This window comes from Grampus griseus (genome assembly GCF_964374135.1).
Source record: "Grampus griseus genome assembly, chromosome: 1".
In the NCBI taxonomy this organism is placed as follows: domain Eukaryota; kingdom Metazoa; phylum Chordata; class Mammalia; order Artiodactyla; family Delphinidae; genus Grampus; species Grampus griseus.
Genome location: NC_139017.1, coordinates 9,270,603 through 9,287,569, shown reverse-complemented (window position 1 = coordinate 9,287,569; position 16,967 = coordinate 9,270,603). Strand labels below are relative to the sequence as shown.

At 41.3% G+C, this 16,967-nt stretch overlaps 1 protein-coding gene across 1 annotated transcript; it reads left to right on the top strand.

Moving 5' to 3' along the window:
- The first annotated feature begins 2,259 nt into the window (after positions 1-2,259).
- On the top strand, positions 2,260-6,494 carry RGS1 (regulator of G protein signaling 1). Its single transcript, XM_082673743.1, has 5 exons — positions 2,260-2,438; positions 2,804-2,884; positions 3,298-3,359; positions 4,744-4,907; positions 5,668-6,494. The coding sequence occupies exons 1-5, from the start codon at positions 2,341-2,343 to the stop codon at positions 5,851-5,853; spliced, it is 591 nt and encodes a 196-aa protein (XP_082529869.1). The 5' UTR covers positions 2,260-2,340; the 3' UTR covers positions 5,854-6,494.
- The last annotated feature ends 10,473 nt before the right edge of the window (positions 6,495-16,967 follow it).

Below are 16,967 nucleotides of genomic sequence, written 5' to 3'. Positions count from 1 at the left end.
AACCAGACAGTGACACTCCGTGTGATTGACAGGAAACTTCAGTGCCCTGCCATGGACTCATCAACCTTACTGCTACAGCTTCTCCAGATTTGCCCAGCTCTGGTACATACAGGCTTTGCAGGTGCTTCCAAGCAGCCCTTGAAACAGCAGCTACATTATTGTGCCACTGTGAATTTCAGATGGACCCCCTCTACCAGGAGCTTAATTCTCCATTTGGGCTTTGAAGCACACAATCGTAATTGCTTGCAAATGCTTGGGCTTGAAAGTCTATATTGAGGTAGCAAAAGGTTGGAGGTTTAAGGAATTATTAATATGTAAGAGGCAAATATTTATTTCATTGTCAGACCACAGCTTCCTAACGTGGTGTCAAGAGAACATTATTTCTGCCAACTATTTTCCCTACTTACTGAGAGTTCAGTTCTCAGAAATGTTAAGACACTGCTGCACATTCCACCCTCCTTTTAGAGACTGACAAACACGCACTAACATAGTCAAGGTTCTCAGAAGATCGGCATTGATCAATTATTCAACTTTAACCCAACATTTCCCAAACTTATGTGTCCCCAGAACCTTTGCTGCTGCTGGTGTCATAGTCCTTATCATACTTATTAACATCCAAAGAAACTACTGTTGCTGAAACATGCTTTGGAAATTATCAGTATATCTGGATAGTAATAATAGTGGCCTTTACAAATAAACTTTAAATCATTTTTCCCTAACATAGCTTACCCACAGTTATCCAGAGGAATGAGAGGTTACTAAATAAATAAACATGAGCAATGCTGAAGATTTTAACTGAAAAGTAAGTATGGACTGAACTACAAGAAACACACAAACAAAAGCCTTTATTCTTCCGTCTCTGAACCCCTTCATTTTTGTCTGGGTAACTTCCAAAGTGGCCAACTTATCTCACTAGTTCTCTTTCTAAATGTATCACATTATCTTTCAAACATCAACTGACGCTTACTACATACAGCATAATATTTGTGCATGCCTGTGTAGTAAGTACATTTTTAAATATAAATGTGATTCCTTCAAATACTTTTTATCCTGAAGATGGAACTAAGACAGGAAAATTCCCTTTTGTTAGGTTTACCTAATACCTTCAGAAGCTTCTCTGAGTAAAATTTGTTTTGTCTTTTCAGGTAAAAACCAACGGAGGTTTAAATTAAACTGGACACTCTATAAATAAACCACATTCTATATACAAACTCTGTACGAGCTTATATTGCACTAGCCCCTCTACCCTGATCAGTGATTAGTCATCTATTTCCTTGGGTTTTTATTTTAATTCTTAATTTTAATTAAAGCTAGACTATATCTCTCCAGAGATACTACCGAAATTTGGAAGATCATCACCTAAGAAGTACACTACTGGCCTGGCCAAATATATTCTTATTTTTACCATGAGTAGTTTTTCTCCTGATACTGTGTAATTATTTTGTATCAGTGTATTTACACATTATGTCATATTTTTGTGTTAACTATACTTTTATGTGTTTATAGTTTTGTTTTTAATTTTACTTTATTCCTTTCCTAAGCAGTAATATACAAAAAAAACCAATTTGATACATTAGTTATATTTCTAATAAATATTAAAACTCATGCACCCCTTAAAATCATCTTGTATATCACCAGTAGAGTGTTTAGCACACACCCTGGAAAACAGTAACATGAAAATTTCTTGCCATGGAAATAAGGGATGAGGTTCGGAGTAGGGAAAAGTTAAGATAACTTCTCATGACTCTCCTTCCTACCAGATGTGTGCACTGCACGAATGAAAAAAAAAAGTATTTGTTTATTTTACATTGCTTTCTGAAAGAAAAATAACACCCTTTTTAAAATACTCTAATCAAATGAATTTTATAGTCAAGGACTATGCAAAGTCCTGAGGGGACCCATCTCTAGTCTGTGTGATACAATAAACCCATCAAATGAAACATTTCATTGAAATATGCAGTTTTTATGAAGAAACAAGCACCCCCTAGAACCAAAGACTGATCCTGCTGAGGCTTTAGACATGTGGTATATGTGTGTGCACCTCTGTAGGTCTAATTTTCTTTCTTTCTATATAATCAAGTGACCTAGTCTCACTGGGTTAAGTTTCAACCACAAAACATCACTGTGTGCTTTTTGTTTTTTTCAAGATACACGTCACAACACACCAAGAAAGGGGGAACTTCCAGTGTCTGTGGTAACATCACTTGATAAACAGACTCGTTTGAACAGCAAGGGCCTGTTAGCCGTCACTATATAAAGCAGCAGAGGCGTGGATTAGCAGATACTTGCCTGCTGAGGACCATGTGAGCAGCGGCCATCTCCACGCCAAGGAGAGACAAAATGCCAGGCGTGTTCCTCTCTGCTAATCCAAAGGAACTGAAAGGAACTGATCATTCGCTTCTAGACGACAAGACGCAGAAAAGGAGGCCAAAGACCTTGTAAGTTCATTAACTGTGCAAATTTTGACTTAGATGATCCTTAATGGCAGAACAATTGAAAATGAATGAATGGAAGAAAATACGAGCCTTTAGTTTACCTAGATCAGGGCAATGACCTGCTGTGAGTTACAAGTATATTCAGTTGTATTTAAAAATGAATCATGACAGGGCATTAAATGAGGTGGGAATTTTTCCAGACTTTGGGTCATAAAAATTGGCTCACTCTTGATATAGCAATATGTTGTATCAGCTATTTTTATTATGGCCTTATTCCTTGGAGAAGTTTGCTTCATGATCTTTTCTTTTTACAAATAAAATGTATTCTTCTGAAGAAATATGAATATTTACTTTTGTGTCTTTTGTAGTGGAATGGATGTGAAAGCATACCTGAGATCTATGATCCCACACCTGGAATCTGGAATGAAACCTTCCAAGTCCAAGGACCTGTATGTACACTAATACACGGAACTATCACTATATAAGCGGCCTGTGCCTTAGCTCTGTATTCTAGCAAGGCGGTAATACTACACATACTGGACTTCGTTTTTTTTAAGTAACAAGACTAATAAGATTAAGCTGCATTAGTACCAATGTAATTTAAATACACATGTGCATGCATATATTTGCTACTTATTATACTGTTGGAGTACATTTGGATTTTTTCACGTTTTACTGGCAGATATTTTCATAACAATAGTAATTCTAAGCAAATTTTTGTTTTCTTATAGATAAATTTTAATAAAATTTATTAGAAGTAGAGTCTCAGTTTGTGAAGTTATCAAAATGCAGCAGCCATTCTGATTTCATTTGCGCTTACACACACAAAAATACTAATTTACGTAAATGTCGTCCCCTGTAGACTCTCTGCTGATGAAGTGAAGCAGTGGTCTGAATCTCTGGAAAAACTTCTTGCCAACCAGAGTAAGTATAGATGAACTACTGAATGTTTCTGGGTTTATCTCAGTATGCTAAGAGATTGAATGGCTTCATTAAAATATAGTATTCTGGATGGGAGGGTGTGTGAAAAGTTGTACTCTAGCTGTTCTGTAGCACTGACAGCTTCAGCGTATTATGCCTCATCGTGGCATAATGTTGACTCGGCACTCAGTTCTGCTACTGTCCTTTAGAAAAATTTGCCAAGGCAACTAGCTATTTCCATGGATCATTATAGGAGCAAAATTTTAAATTATGCTGGGGTTCTGAAGCTTAAAGTTTTAAAAAGTAAACCAAACATCTCAACATGTGAACTGCTATTCTGAAAGCTACCTAAAGGATGTATTTTTGTACCACTGGATGTAAGGGGTAGGATTCACTCAGTCAATTAATAACTTTTTCCATTCATACATGCGTTGTCACTCATTCAGCCCAGGCATTTATGTGCAGGCATTTTAGAAGCACCAAGGACTCAAGAGTAAAGACACAGAGCCTTGCTGCCTTGAAGGCAGTTGAGACACACAGCATAAAACTGCATTATATATAACATGACACGTTATAACAGATATGATAAAAAGACTTTTTAAACACAGAGTCTCACGGGGAGTTTCTGATGAGAGAAGGGAAATGAGATCAGCTTGTCTTAGCCCTCATCATGGGCATTGGGATCCTGTTGGGATTAGGACCTCGCTCAAGGGCATAGATGGGCAGCTTATCCCTATCCGGGGTGAGCTGATCCCCTTCTCCCTCCCCCGCAACACCCTACAGAGCCTCACGTGGGGATCAAGTAGTTCAACCTGGTTCGTCTGCTTGTTATCTGACTTAGGTTATGATTCAGCCAAACAGTGCTATAGAAATGGCCCATTGAAAAGCCTGAATAACACTAGTAAATCCAAGCAGTACAGCGCACATAGGTAATATACAGGCCTCATGTCTTTTGACTTATATGAGTTGGACAGAGAAATTATATTTGCTAATGATTAACATGATGTTCATGCCTCCTGTCAATATTTGATTCCCTAAAATACTCTGCACTCTGGCTGAGCTGGTAGTGTAAGAAAAGAGATTGTTCTGTAACCTGCAGAGCAGAATTGTAATGTAATGGCAGATGGAAGTGAAGCAGTCTCTCAGCCACCACTAAGCAGCTGTGTACCTGTGACAAGCGTGTCTGACCCCAGACAGACTATAAACGAAGGGGTCCCTAAGGCCTTCCCACCTCTACAAACGGTGACACAGCCATTTCAGCAGCATCCACCTCTTCCCTTTGTACACAGAGAATATGCCACCGTACTTTTCTCGTAAGTTTCTTCCAGTTATTCATTTATTGGCTGTGATAAATTAATTTATCTCACCCCTCACCCTTTCTTTTTAGCTGGTCAAGACGTCTTTGGGAATTTCCTAAAGTCTGAGTTCAGTGAGGAGAATATTGAATTCTGGCTGGCTTGTGAAGACTATAAAAAAACAGAGTCTGATCTTTTGCATTGCAAAGCGGAGAAAATCTATAAAGCATTTGTGCAGTCAGATGCCGCCAAACAAGTGAGTATTTAGTTCATTACCATCGGTTTATATGTAAAGAAACTTAGATATAGAATAAGATTCAACATACTAGCAAGATGAAATCCTTTTTGAGTATTATGATTTTCACTGCTATATATTTAAGTGTATTCATATAGTTCAGTGCAATGATAATCTAATTTTCTACACTTGTGAAAAGATTGGATGAAAGGTTGATTTTGTAAAACAAGCTAATGTGATGGGGTGGGGTAAGGAGTACTGGTGATACCGACCAGAACTGCATGTCAGGGGGTCCTTAATGAGCTAGCTCGTTTTGGATTAGGATAAAGTAGAGATTAGTGCAATACATGGATTGCAGCAGCAGAAATATTTCCAGTTAGTAGTAATGCCCACTTCCAGTTAAATATTCCTGGTTCAAGCAGCAAACATCTGCACAAAGTGTCCTCTCCTCCTATAAACCTTAAATGTGCACATCACTTTTCCCGATGCACGTATCACCTTATACAGATATTTAAAAAATAATGTCTGCCTCTTTTGCACCTCCCAAAGATATCATGAGCTAACTTGGAGCAAAGATATTTCTGCTTTTTTTGTGCTACTTCTTTTTAACTCTTCCACACCTAGGATAAGGTATGCTTAGAATAGGCATTCAAGAGATATCTGAGCTGATTTAAATGAGGTTTTAAAGCCACTGTCTTGAGGTGCTTCAAAAACAACAGTGACATCATAAAATATGCAATAAATTGCAAGTGCATATGAACTGATGAGGATTTCTTTTTAGATCAATATTGACTTTCACACTCGAGAATCTACAGCCAAGAAGATTAAAGCACCAACACCCACGTGTTTCGATGAAGCCCAAAGAACCATATATACTCTTATGGAAAAGGACTCCTATCCCAGGTTCCTCAAATCAAATATATACTTAAATCTTCTGAATGACCTTCAGGCTAATAGTCTAAAGTGACTAGTGCCGGCTAGAGGGAATTAAAGATGATATCAAGTACAGAAGGAATGTACCAGGATGGCTCCCTGGGGGAACACCTTGGCCTTTTTGGATGACTCACAGATCCAGGGGAAGAACCCATGACTCAGGACAGATTAACATGAAAGTTATCCAGGCTCAGGGCTGAAGAAGCGTGAGAAGATAATTTAGCGATGGTAGAAGGAAGGAGATACTGTGGTACTGTCATAAAATACAGTGGACCTACGTATTAGAACATCCCTCAGAACTGAGAAGGCCGGGTAATGCTTGCTACGCAGAAACTGTGAATAAGGGTTTTGAAACTGGTGAAAACATGCTATAAGCTTCAAGGTCAACTGACATTTATGCTGCATATTGTTATACAGAGATTGTATTGAGCTACTGAAATCTCTTTCACTTGGATGACTATTTGAGAAGTATGTGTTTCAAAATCACCATTTCTGTTATTGATACAAAGTTTTTCAGTGTTGGTTGGTTTGTTGGAGTGTTTTGGGATTGAAAGAGATGAAGAGGAGAACAATGTATTTAACTTAAGCTATTGCCTTAAAGTTGGGAAGTCAGAATATATTTGTAAATTAAATTATCACAGTGTCAATAATAAATGTGAGTTTTGTCTTAAAAACATAGAAGCAATTTCTGTTTACATTTCCTTGCCATCTTTAAAAACTGGCATTTATTTTTCAGATTTAACAAAAATTTAAGCAAGGGTCTTCTACTTTCTATCACCTCTTCAACATCTAAAACATCCAGTTAATCTTATATTTTGTGTATTACGTGTATGTATTGGACAGAATTCATTAGTTTTCTCTCTGCTATCATGATGTATAAAGATCAAACAAATATAATATGCTCTCATATAGTCAAGCTTCAAACTGATGAGAAATTGAAGAAGTCTTTTAAAGAGGGATAGAAATTTTATTTCAAGAAGTCATCTAATTAACAACTAATAATTTATTGTGATTTAAAGTTTATAAAAGCCAGATGTATTTTCTCATTTAATGTTCATAGCAATCACTACTTCCCAAATTTAGCTATCAAAACTACCTAGAATGTTAAAAAACAAAACACCAATTTTGGGGCCCTATCCCAGACTGACTGAATCAGAATCCCCAAGGGATAGAGTATGAGAATCTATATTTTAAGAGTAAATTCCAGGCGATTCTGAAGATGCCCTCGTTATGCAGGGTTGGGAATCCTGGGGTTAAGAGACAGTCCCACTGCCAGGGATTTACACGTAAATTTTCTCACCACACAATTTGTGTTCCCTCTACTGTGCAACACTGCCCCCCAATGACCAGAAGACATTTCCTAAATCCTCAAGCCTTCAGCAGTCCTAGGCATTACCTAAGCAGGAACACAAGACTGCTCTGGAGGATCGTCTACAAAAGGATAATCAGGACGACGCACATTCCAGCATAGCCCATAGAGCTGTATCTTCCCGTGCTCCCGTGTCCCATATATAATTGAATAATCAGCCACCACAGTGTAATACTCTGGATATTCTCAGTACAGGCTTGCCTATAATCAGGCACACAGCAATGACACGGGGCAATACGCAGAGAGGTTTAAAAAGTACTATTCTTGAATTGCCATGGGACAAAGTCCAAATTGTCTCTACCATAAGCTTAATTCTATGCTTTAGCAGGTCAAAATATTGTAAGAGGCTTAGGAAGGGAATCCAGTTTAATCACCATCATCATTCTCATCATTCTCTCCCTTACTCATGCCATCACCAAATTCCCTCAATCCTCCTTCTACAATTAATGTGTGCAGTTGGTATGTCACTTGCTCTTTTTCTGCCCCCCCACCCCGCGCTAGCGTAGTCTCTCATTGATTGCTCGTTCATGCAACTTGTTTTCTTTCTTTCCAGCCTCTTCTCTTCAATCCATCTTCAATCCATCCTCTAAATAGCCACAAACATCACCTTCTGAGACACAGATTTGGCCCTGCCATTTCCCGTGACATAAAACATGAAGTTCAAATTTCCTTTCTGGAATTCAAAACACTCCCAGTGAGACCTGCAGGGTATAATTCATCTTACTCCCCTCTCGGCATCCTCCCGACCTTGACATCACTCTGGATCAACTGCCTTTTCTTGAAGGAGTCCTGGTCTTCACTACCCTTTGGTTAATCTACTATCTCTCTAAAATGCCTCTTCCTACCTCCTTCCAGTTTTCAAAGTCCAACCAATTCCTCAAGGCCCAGGTAGAATTACTCTCCTATAAAAGCTTTCTAACACCTTACACCGCTATGTGGTTACTTTCAATAAAAACCGGAGGGGAACCAAGTCCATATAAACACAAGACACTCTGCTCCTATTTCTAGCACCACTGTCACATTAAATAGTCTAGGCCCTTCAAACTCGGAGGCAGTAGAAGTGCGACTGTCCAACACACATACTGGTCATAAAATGAATGCTTCTGGCCTTTGTCTTGATAAGATGCCGTGTTAAAAAGCCATGCAGGGGCTTCCCTGGTGGCGCAGTGATTAAGAACCCACCTGCTGACACAGGGGACACAGGCTCAAGCCCTGATCCAGGAAGATCCCACATGCCGGGGAGCAATTAAGCCTGTGCGCCACAACTACTGAGCCTGTGTTCTAGAGCCTGGGAGCCACAACTACTGAGCCCATGTGCCACAACTACTGAAGCCCACGTGCCTAGAGCCTGTGCTCCTTAACAAGAGAAGCCACCACAATGAGAAGCCCGTGCACCGCAATGAAGAGTAGCCCCCACTCGTCCCAACTAGAGAAAGCCTGCGCGCAGCAACAAAGACCCAACGCAGCCAATAAATAAATAAATAAATAAAACCTATTAAAAAAAAAGGCATCCAAGTTTTGGACAGATGGTCAAAACAAACATCTAAGACATCTCTTCATTTTCAAAATGAAAAAAAACATTGTCACCATGGCTGCATAGATTCAAGATATTGCAAAAAACTTGAAAAGATAAATTTCTTTTCATTGGCATTGTTTACTATGGTGTGGATGTTTTATTAGATCATTTACAGAAATATGATTAGCTCTACTGTTTAGAGAAATCTGGTCCAACTGCTCCATCTAAGATCCTCAACTCATATGCTATGTTCTATTGTGATACTAAAGCAGTGGCAATCAACAATATGTATAACTTAAAACTAATTCATTTAAAAAATAAAAATAAATTTACTTTGCTCAGATGTATTTTATACTATTTCTAATATGATATGTATATTGTAGAAAAGTAGGAATCCGTGAAGGTAGAAATTAGACCTCCTGATGTCTAATAAAAAGTACATATTTACACATTTAGCTCATGTGGGATAAACTAAATTTCAAGTTTCTTTCATTCTGTGTGCAAACACAGGCTGTTTTATATTAGGAGGAATCTTTGATGATTTATTACTGAGAAAAGAAATTCTGAAATATGTGAAGGGAAAATAGAGTAAATGGTGATTTAAACTACCATAGATATAAATAATTGCTATTATACACAGAATTGTAGAATTTTCTCAAGACTGCATAAAACCCTATCTATAGAACCAAAAAAAATACTCATCAACTGCAGAAATACCACCATCTGTTTTGTTGAGACCAGTATCTTAAAAGTGTTACTGACCCAAACTTGCATCCGCGTGCCCAATGCACAACAAAGCCAATCTAATGACACCAGCTTGTGGTGAAGGAAAGTACAGTGTTTACTACAAGGCACCCAACATGGGGCCAAACAAGGAGAACAGGAAGCTGAGGCTCAAAAGACCCAAACTGCCCAGTGGCTTTCAGGGAAGGGTTTTTAAAGTCAGTGTTAGGAGTGAGGACTGTAGGGTATCTGATCCGCTCATGGACATTCTTCTGATTGGTTGATGGTGAGGTAATTGGGAGTTAACATCATCAACCTTCTGGTTCCAACCAGTCTTGGGTCTATATGCTTGTGGTCAGCAGGCACGTAACTTCTTCTACCTGGTGGGGGTGTCAGTATCTGCAAAACGACTGAAGGATATGGCTCAGGGTATTATCTATAGCCCTTGAGGAGGAACTAAAGGTCCTTGACTCTTTAGTTTACAGCTAAACTACTATTATTTTATCTTGCTTGACTGTTTCCCTTTGTTTCTGTATTTTCTCACTTCTCTGATTAAATTTGCTCTTTGGAACTAAGGGAAGGCCTAGGAGGCTAAAGCTTTTCTACAAACAAGAGGCTGAGGACATTGGGGAGAAGCGGGGGTCTGCCTTGGGAAGGCCCTGCAAGGTCCTGCTCAGTTTGAAAAGCTAAAAATGTATCATTCTAATGGCAAAATTTTGTGTCTTACTCTGTGCCTAACCTAAATGAAACTTTTCTACAAGTAAGTCCATGGCAAAATATAGAACTTTCTATGGATGTTTCTATATAAATATTTGACTGGGTATTTACCTCCTGGTGGCTCCTTTCACTTGAATTTGTAAACAGACCAAAGGGAAATGAAAGGGAAGGAGGGAGGGAGGGAGGAAGGCAAAGAGAGAGAGAGAGAGAGAGAGAGAGAGAGAGAGAGAGAGAGAGAAGGGAAACAAACTGGCTGAGTGTCTTAAATGTTTGCATTACCTTATGTCTCATTTGAAAACCTGAGTGCCCCCAAATGTCACACTTATATTTTATCTTCTCAAATTGAAATTTTAAGCCAAAAGGGATTGTGCTATAGTTTAGAATTGTCTACGTTACTTTGAAACTCCCATAATTGATGGAAGATTAGGCTAGGAATTCGAATCCAAACCCAAAAGAACCAAATTTATTAAATCCATGGGGACCTTGCCTCGACTTGGAATGTTGCAATTTGGGGAAGATCTGTGGCAGTAGGCTTGATGATTGAAAGAGAAGTCAAGCTCCTGGGATTAGGGAGCTGATTAGTTAAGAAACGGTGCACTGTAAGCACGTTTTAGATTTAGAAAACTGCGTTGGCCATGTCAATCACAATTCAGAATTAAATGATCTCATCGTCCTTCCTCTCTCTCCTGTCCAACTCCAAGCAGAGTCAGAGGTCTAGGATCCATGTGGCTGAGTATGTACAAAAATTCCAAAGAGTTTAGGGACATTCCAAATAGACGCTCTCATGTCACTCAAGAGAAACACCAACTTCCCACTTCTCAAGTGAAAAATGCAAGCCTTCTAAAAAGTTCTTTAACTGCAAGTTTTCTTAGCAAAAAAATAGTTACTTAAATAATAATGCATTATAATAGACACTAGATTTGTTCATCCAGGAAGAATATTTGCTTTTGTTCTATATTTAATGTGCATTTTTACTTATTATAATATTAGCTGGCTGATTTCTCCATCTTTTCCACAGGAAAGGGATAATTGGTGTGGATCTTGAAGAATAAATAAACCCCAACCAGGGAAGAAAGAGGGTGAGAACATTTCAGGAAACAGTCTGTGAAAAAGTCAGGAAATCAGGAAAAAAATACTCTGTGTTCAGCAATGGTGATTTATTTAGTGTGGCTGGAACACATGGGGGAAGCGAGAGGGTTGGAGGGAAAGCTCAAAAGGTAGTTTAGGGCAGATTCTGAGAAGAGACACAGTCCATTCCAAAGAGCGTGAGTTTCATCTTTTATATCACAGGTCACTGAAGTTTCAAGCAAATGAGCAAAAGACATAACTGCTTGTGCTGATACACAAGTTACTTGTTGAGTCTACACCAGGACTCTCTGAGATAAGCACTCTTAACCTCATTTTATTGATCAACAAATGTCCAACCAAAACGGTGAAAAAAGTTATCTAAGGACACAGAACCAGGAAGTAGCAGACCCAGGGTTTGAGACCAGGTATGTATGTTTCCAAGGACTTTGCCTTATCTCATGCTTCTTCCTGAAAGTGACATGATTACATTGTGTTGTAGAAAGCTATTTCTGGATTTTGTGTGGAAGACAGTTACAAAGGAAGGCATAACTGAGGAAGGAAAGCCAAACATGAAACCAGTTCTGTAGCCCAGCAGGAGAGAATCAGGGCAGAAATCAAGGCAATGGGAGAGAGAGGGCAAATAGATAATACTTGGTGAGCGATTTGCTGTGAGGAGTAATTGAGGGAGGGGAACACAGGATACCTCCGGGGTGTCTAGCCTGGGGCCTCAAAATCACAGCAAAGCCCTTTCCGGCTCAATTTTAAACATATCACCTTTGAGGTCCTTCAGCTGCAAATGTGCATTGAACAACTTGGAAACAGAAGAGGAGAGCCCTGGAGGAAGATTAAGGCATACGCTTCTAAAAGGCTCCACGTGCAAAATAAATTATGCAGCGCTTTCAACACGTTAACAGTTTATTCACAATGAACCTACATATGAAGCATTCCTCATGTTTTTCCTCAAAGCTCACTTTCTTCTTGGACAAAACTAGAAGCTTGCAAGCTCTCATCCAGGCTGAGAACCAAAATCAAGGACCAAGACACTCAACAGATTTGCAGGAAGAAACTGCTCTAAGTTTGAGAGCACCTTTTAAAGACAGAAGACAAAACTGATGTGTAGGATCCAGGTGAAAGAGAGGGGCAAAGCAGCTGTCAGACAGAAACAGAAACTGCCCTGGGGATGAGCGGCACCCCAGCGGGAAGGAGTGTGATGACAGCGACGCTCGGGGAGGAATCCTGTGTCCTTAGATGGCAGGCCTGGCCCTTAGCTTGACAGTGGGTCATGTGACTGGTGGAATGTTCTAGTGCTCACTTCTTGTTAACAGAGACAAGACAGAGGACGGGAAACCCGAAGGTAGCCACTCTCTTGGCACATTTTTTCCTTCAGTCATTCTTACCTTAAATCCTCAAAATAGGTGAGGAGTCTACCCTTTATTTCTGGATAGAGAGAGAGAAAAAAAAAAGGCAAGAATATAGTGGGTTTCAGGTATTGTCCTATCCTTGCCCCCCAAACTGTCTGTTGCTATTCTAGTCAAACCTAGAAGGTGAAAGTTCAGTGGGCTTGTTTTAAATCAGTAAAACTGACATGCTCACCCCTGGTCTTAGCTTTCATACTCTGCCTTGAAACCCTCAGCTTGAATTAGCTATAAAAACAGATTGTATCCCTAGTCTTGTGCTTTTTTCCTTAAATCTGTCAGTTAATTCAGGGTTTACAAATGACCCACTGTGAACAAGTAAAGGGTAGAACATGTTCCCATATGAAGAACTGAATAAAATACTTCCTAGAATGTTTATTTGGCATGATTTTGACTAGAATGATCATAATTCATACTAGCTATGGGGGTAATTAGGAAGTGCCAAAGTTGAGGGGAAGAAAGCACAAAATATTCCTTGTTCAGAGGTTTCTTAATTCATCTTCAGAATGCTAGGCTCCACTTTACACTTCTAGAATCGAGTCTAGACGCTTGCTTCCTTGATAGACTCCCCAGTTAGTGACCTGCTATGTGCCAAAAGCTATGCGCGGTGCCAGGGAAACAGAGATGACTAAGATACAGCCCCCGACGAGTGAGAGGCTCACAGTGCTCTCGGGAAGAAAAGCGCGGAAAGAACTGCAGGCAAATAGACTAAGCATTTGGAGAGAGGCGAGGAAGACAGTCAGGTAAGGCTGTCTGAGAGAAGACCTCCCCGGTGGCTCTCTCCAGGTCCCTGGTGAAACGCCAAATGGGACTGGTGCCCCCCTCCTCCCCTAATGGGAAAGGCTGTGCGGTGCCAATTTGCCAAAAGGTCTCCAGGTGCCCCCAGCTCCGTATGCAGCTTCCATGGGCATCGACTCACATCAAGTACATCTCCTTTAGCAAGTTCTCTCTTTCAATGGTCATGAACTCGGTTGGATGCTACGTGTTCCCTTCCAGAGTGCCTATTAAAGAGCGAGCAGTGAAAGCAGCCTAGACCTTCTCTCCACGGGATGCTGGGAGGCTAAGGAACCACGGACCTCCTGCCCTTCTGCTCCTGTGGAATTCTTGGAGTCTGTCCCAGCCTCCTCTCAGCAGACAGGAAAATGTGCCAAGTGAACTCAAAGGAAGGACTAGTAATTCTGTCCTGGAGGAAGGGTATGGCTTCAGAGAAGGGGCAGATGCACAGCGAAGTGCGGATTAAACTCAAAGTAACCCAAGTTACTCTGTAAACTATTATTGGATTAATTGCAACCTCTGAAACTCACAAACAAGTGTAAATTCTGGCACTACTGGGCTACGAAAGGGCTGGAATAAGTCTGTCCTCTACTTACTAGTATTACCTTGCTCACATCGGTATCTTTTTGCTTTAGCCATTATTATTGTCCCAAAATAATGATTTCTTTTTCTCTTTCTTTATAGGAGGGTGTGACAGAGACTGCTTAGATGCTCACCAATCTCAGGCCCTCCCTGGACAAACCATATTTCCCAGACCCTCTTAAGGTGAACGGCAAATATAGAACCTTCTATTGGGTTGGCCAAAAAGTTCGTTCGGGGTTTTCCATAAGCTGCTTTTTCCAACAAAACATCCCGAACTTTTTGGCCAACCCAATGTGAACGTTTCTACATAGTCAGTATTTGGGTATATACTCAGTAGCTCTTTTACTTGGATTTGGTCTTTTTTCTTGAATTGCAATTTGGTATTTTCCCTTGAATTATTAGGGCCACAAAACTGAGCTCCGTGTGGAGAGCAAAGGGATGGGCACCAGTTCCAGGACTACCTAGAAGACCCCCAGGTTGTCTCTCGCTTCCGCAGGTGCACTGCCAGAAGCAAAGGGCTCTGAGGTTGCAAAGCCACATGGAGGAACTGTCAAACTCCAAACAGTCGTGCAACCCGCACTGGCACTCGTGTAAGTGACAGCTAAACGCCTCTGAAGGTCTAGCAATGATTTGTTAGCGTGATTAGACAGTTTTATTCTGATACATCCAAAGACACGGATAAATGTTTAAGTTTCCTTCAAAAAGAAACAATTCCGGGCTTCCCTGGTAGCACAGTGGTTAAGAATCTGCCTGCCAATACAGGGGACACAGGTTTGAGCCCTGGTCCCGGAAGATCCCACATGTCACGGAGCAGCTAAGCCCGTGCACCACAGCTGCTGAGCCTGAGCTCTAGAGCCCGCGAGCCACAACTGCTGAGCTCACGTGCCACAACTACTGAAGCCCACGCACCTAGAGCCTGTGCTCCACAATAAGAGAAGCCACCGCAATGAGAAGCCCGCGCACCGGAACGAAGAGTAGAGCCCGCTCACCGCAACTAGAGAAAGCCCGCGCGCAGCAGCGAAGACCCAACGCAGCCAAAAATAAATAAATAAATTTATTAAGGAAAAAAAGAAAGAAAGAAACAATTCCTTTTTCATTTAGAGAGTTATATGGAGCCATCCTGGAAAAACCAGGGCAACATCTCCATCAGAGTGCAGCGTTATTCAGCTCCCATGTGAGGCAAAGTTTATCTCTCTGACCTTGTGATGTTCTTCAAGATAGAGCTGCCTGGAAAAGAGGATGTAAGCTACAGATGAGAACAATATGTGAAAAGCTTATTTCAGATGGAACTGAGAATAGAAAATGCCAAAAACAACACAAAAAAGGGAGGCGAGGACTAAGAAGCAGGAAAAGAATAAGTGATGGAAAATTTTGCAACTGATAAAAACATTAAGTGAAAACGAGTTGGCCAGGCTGCGTGTATTTTCAAACTCATTTGCTTTGACTCCATTTAGGGCTACGTACGACAGATATTGATATAAATCCTCTGAGGTTTAAACTGGCCAATCACCAAGTAAAAGTCAGGATTCCAAACAAATGTAGTATGCGGCTCTGGAAAGCAGACCTGTGGTTAAGCTGGGATTCAGACAGGAAGTTGTGAATTCAGTGCATACCGGGAAAACTAGAGGGGTGAACTCACCGGGGCCGATTTCCCTGAAAGGCCAAAGAACCACGTAGGAAACAATTCATCCTACAAGAAGAGAGTTTCAGGATGCACAAATCTGGCCTAAAAACGGTGGGTCAGAGCCGGAGGAAACGAGTACTTTAACTATACCAGGTGCCTGACGCTCAGATTGCCCTTTGATGCGGGTCCAAAATCCGAGGGAGAGGAGAGCGCAATAAAAGAGTGACGACACTAAAAGGGCAAACGCCCTGGAAACCTTTGAGAACATACGCGGGAACAGGGGGTTGCTCAAGGGATGCTAAAGCACGCTCCTCACTGGAGTTAGGAGCAGAGCGCTGACAGGACAGAGCACACTGACTGAAAACCAGCCCGCAGACCCGGAACGCCTGGGAAGGAGAAGAACTGGAAAAGGGGGCGGCGCTTCAGCAGACGCCGCCACCCTATCAGCAGACATTTACAGCAGCCTAATATCTTAGGATGTGGTGGTCTTGAAGGCGCTCTTGAAGGGGAATAACGCCCTTCTTCCCCACCCAGGTTCTGGGTATTTGAGAAATAGAAAAATAAGAGCAGGGTGGAGGCGAAGGTATCAGCGATACAGTCAGGCCGGAGAACAGAGCATTGGGAGAAAGTCAAATGGGCCTGCTAACTTCACCCCGGAACTCAACCAACTTGCTTCCCCGTTACAGGTAGTGTCGGACGGTGGCACAATCTCTACACAATGGATGGCCAATGCGGGGAACAAATGCCCAGGTGTCTTGTCTCAATTAGAACAAATGTGAAGAGTCAGCCCAGCTCAGAGCTCCTGGCGACGGGGCCTAATCGAGATGGAATGTCTTTCCATGATGAGCTGGGTTCTATCAGACCACCAGGCCATAAGATCAGGTGGGCCCAGCAGCAACCCACTGAGAGATGGAAATGGTAAAGCCAGAATCGAGCATGAGCAGGGCTTACCGGTGTCCTGTGGGAGCTCAGGACTCCCTCGTGACTAACGATGGAGTAAGAAGATCACTGTCTCTGTTGGGATAGTCTGCAGGCACAAGCCGAAAATGGACCGATTCTACTAAGGGGCAGACTTAAAAGAGTGCAGCAAGCAGAAACCCTCCCCGTGCGCAGAACTGGGGACAATGCACCTGCTCATCTACCTCGTATGAAAGGAAAGTGACCTAAGGTTAGAATAGATATTGACTCATGGGCAGTGGAGGATGGCGTGGCTGGTGAATTGGGGCCTGGAAGGAGAATGATTGGATAATTGGGAATAAGAAGGTCTCAGGAAGATGCATGTGGGTGGACCTATCAGAGTATTCAAAAGTATGAAGGTCTCTATCACATGGCAACATCCAACAGACCACACAAAAGACAT

Excerpts from the sequence above, each read along its gene's own strand:
- RGS1 (XM_082673743.1), top strand. The coding sequence starts at position 2,341 with ATGCCAGGCGTGTTCCTCTCTGCTAATCCAAAGGAACTGAAAGGAACT. Across the intron at positions 2,439-2,803 it reads AAAAGGAGGCCAAAGACCTT|TGGAATGGATGTGAAAGCAT; the intron begins GTAAGTTCATTA and ends TGTCTTTTGTAG. Across the intron at positions 3,360-4,743 it reads AAAACTTCTTGCCAACCAGA|CTGGTCAAGACGTCTTTGGG; the intron begins GTAAGTATAGAT and ends CTTTCTTTTTAG.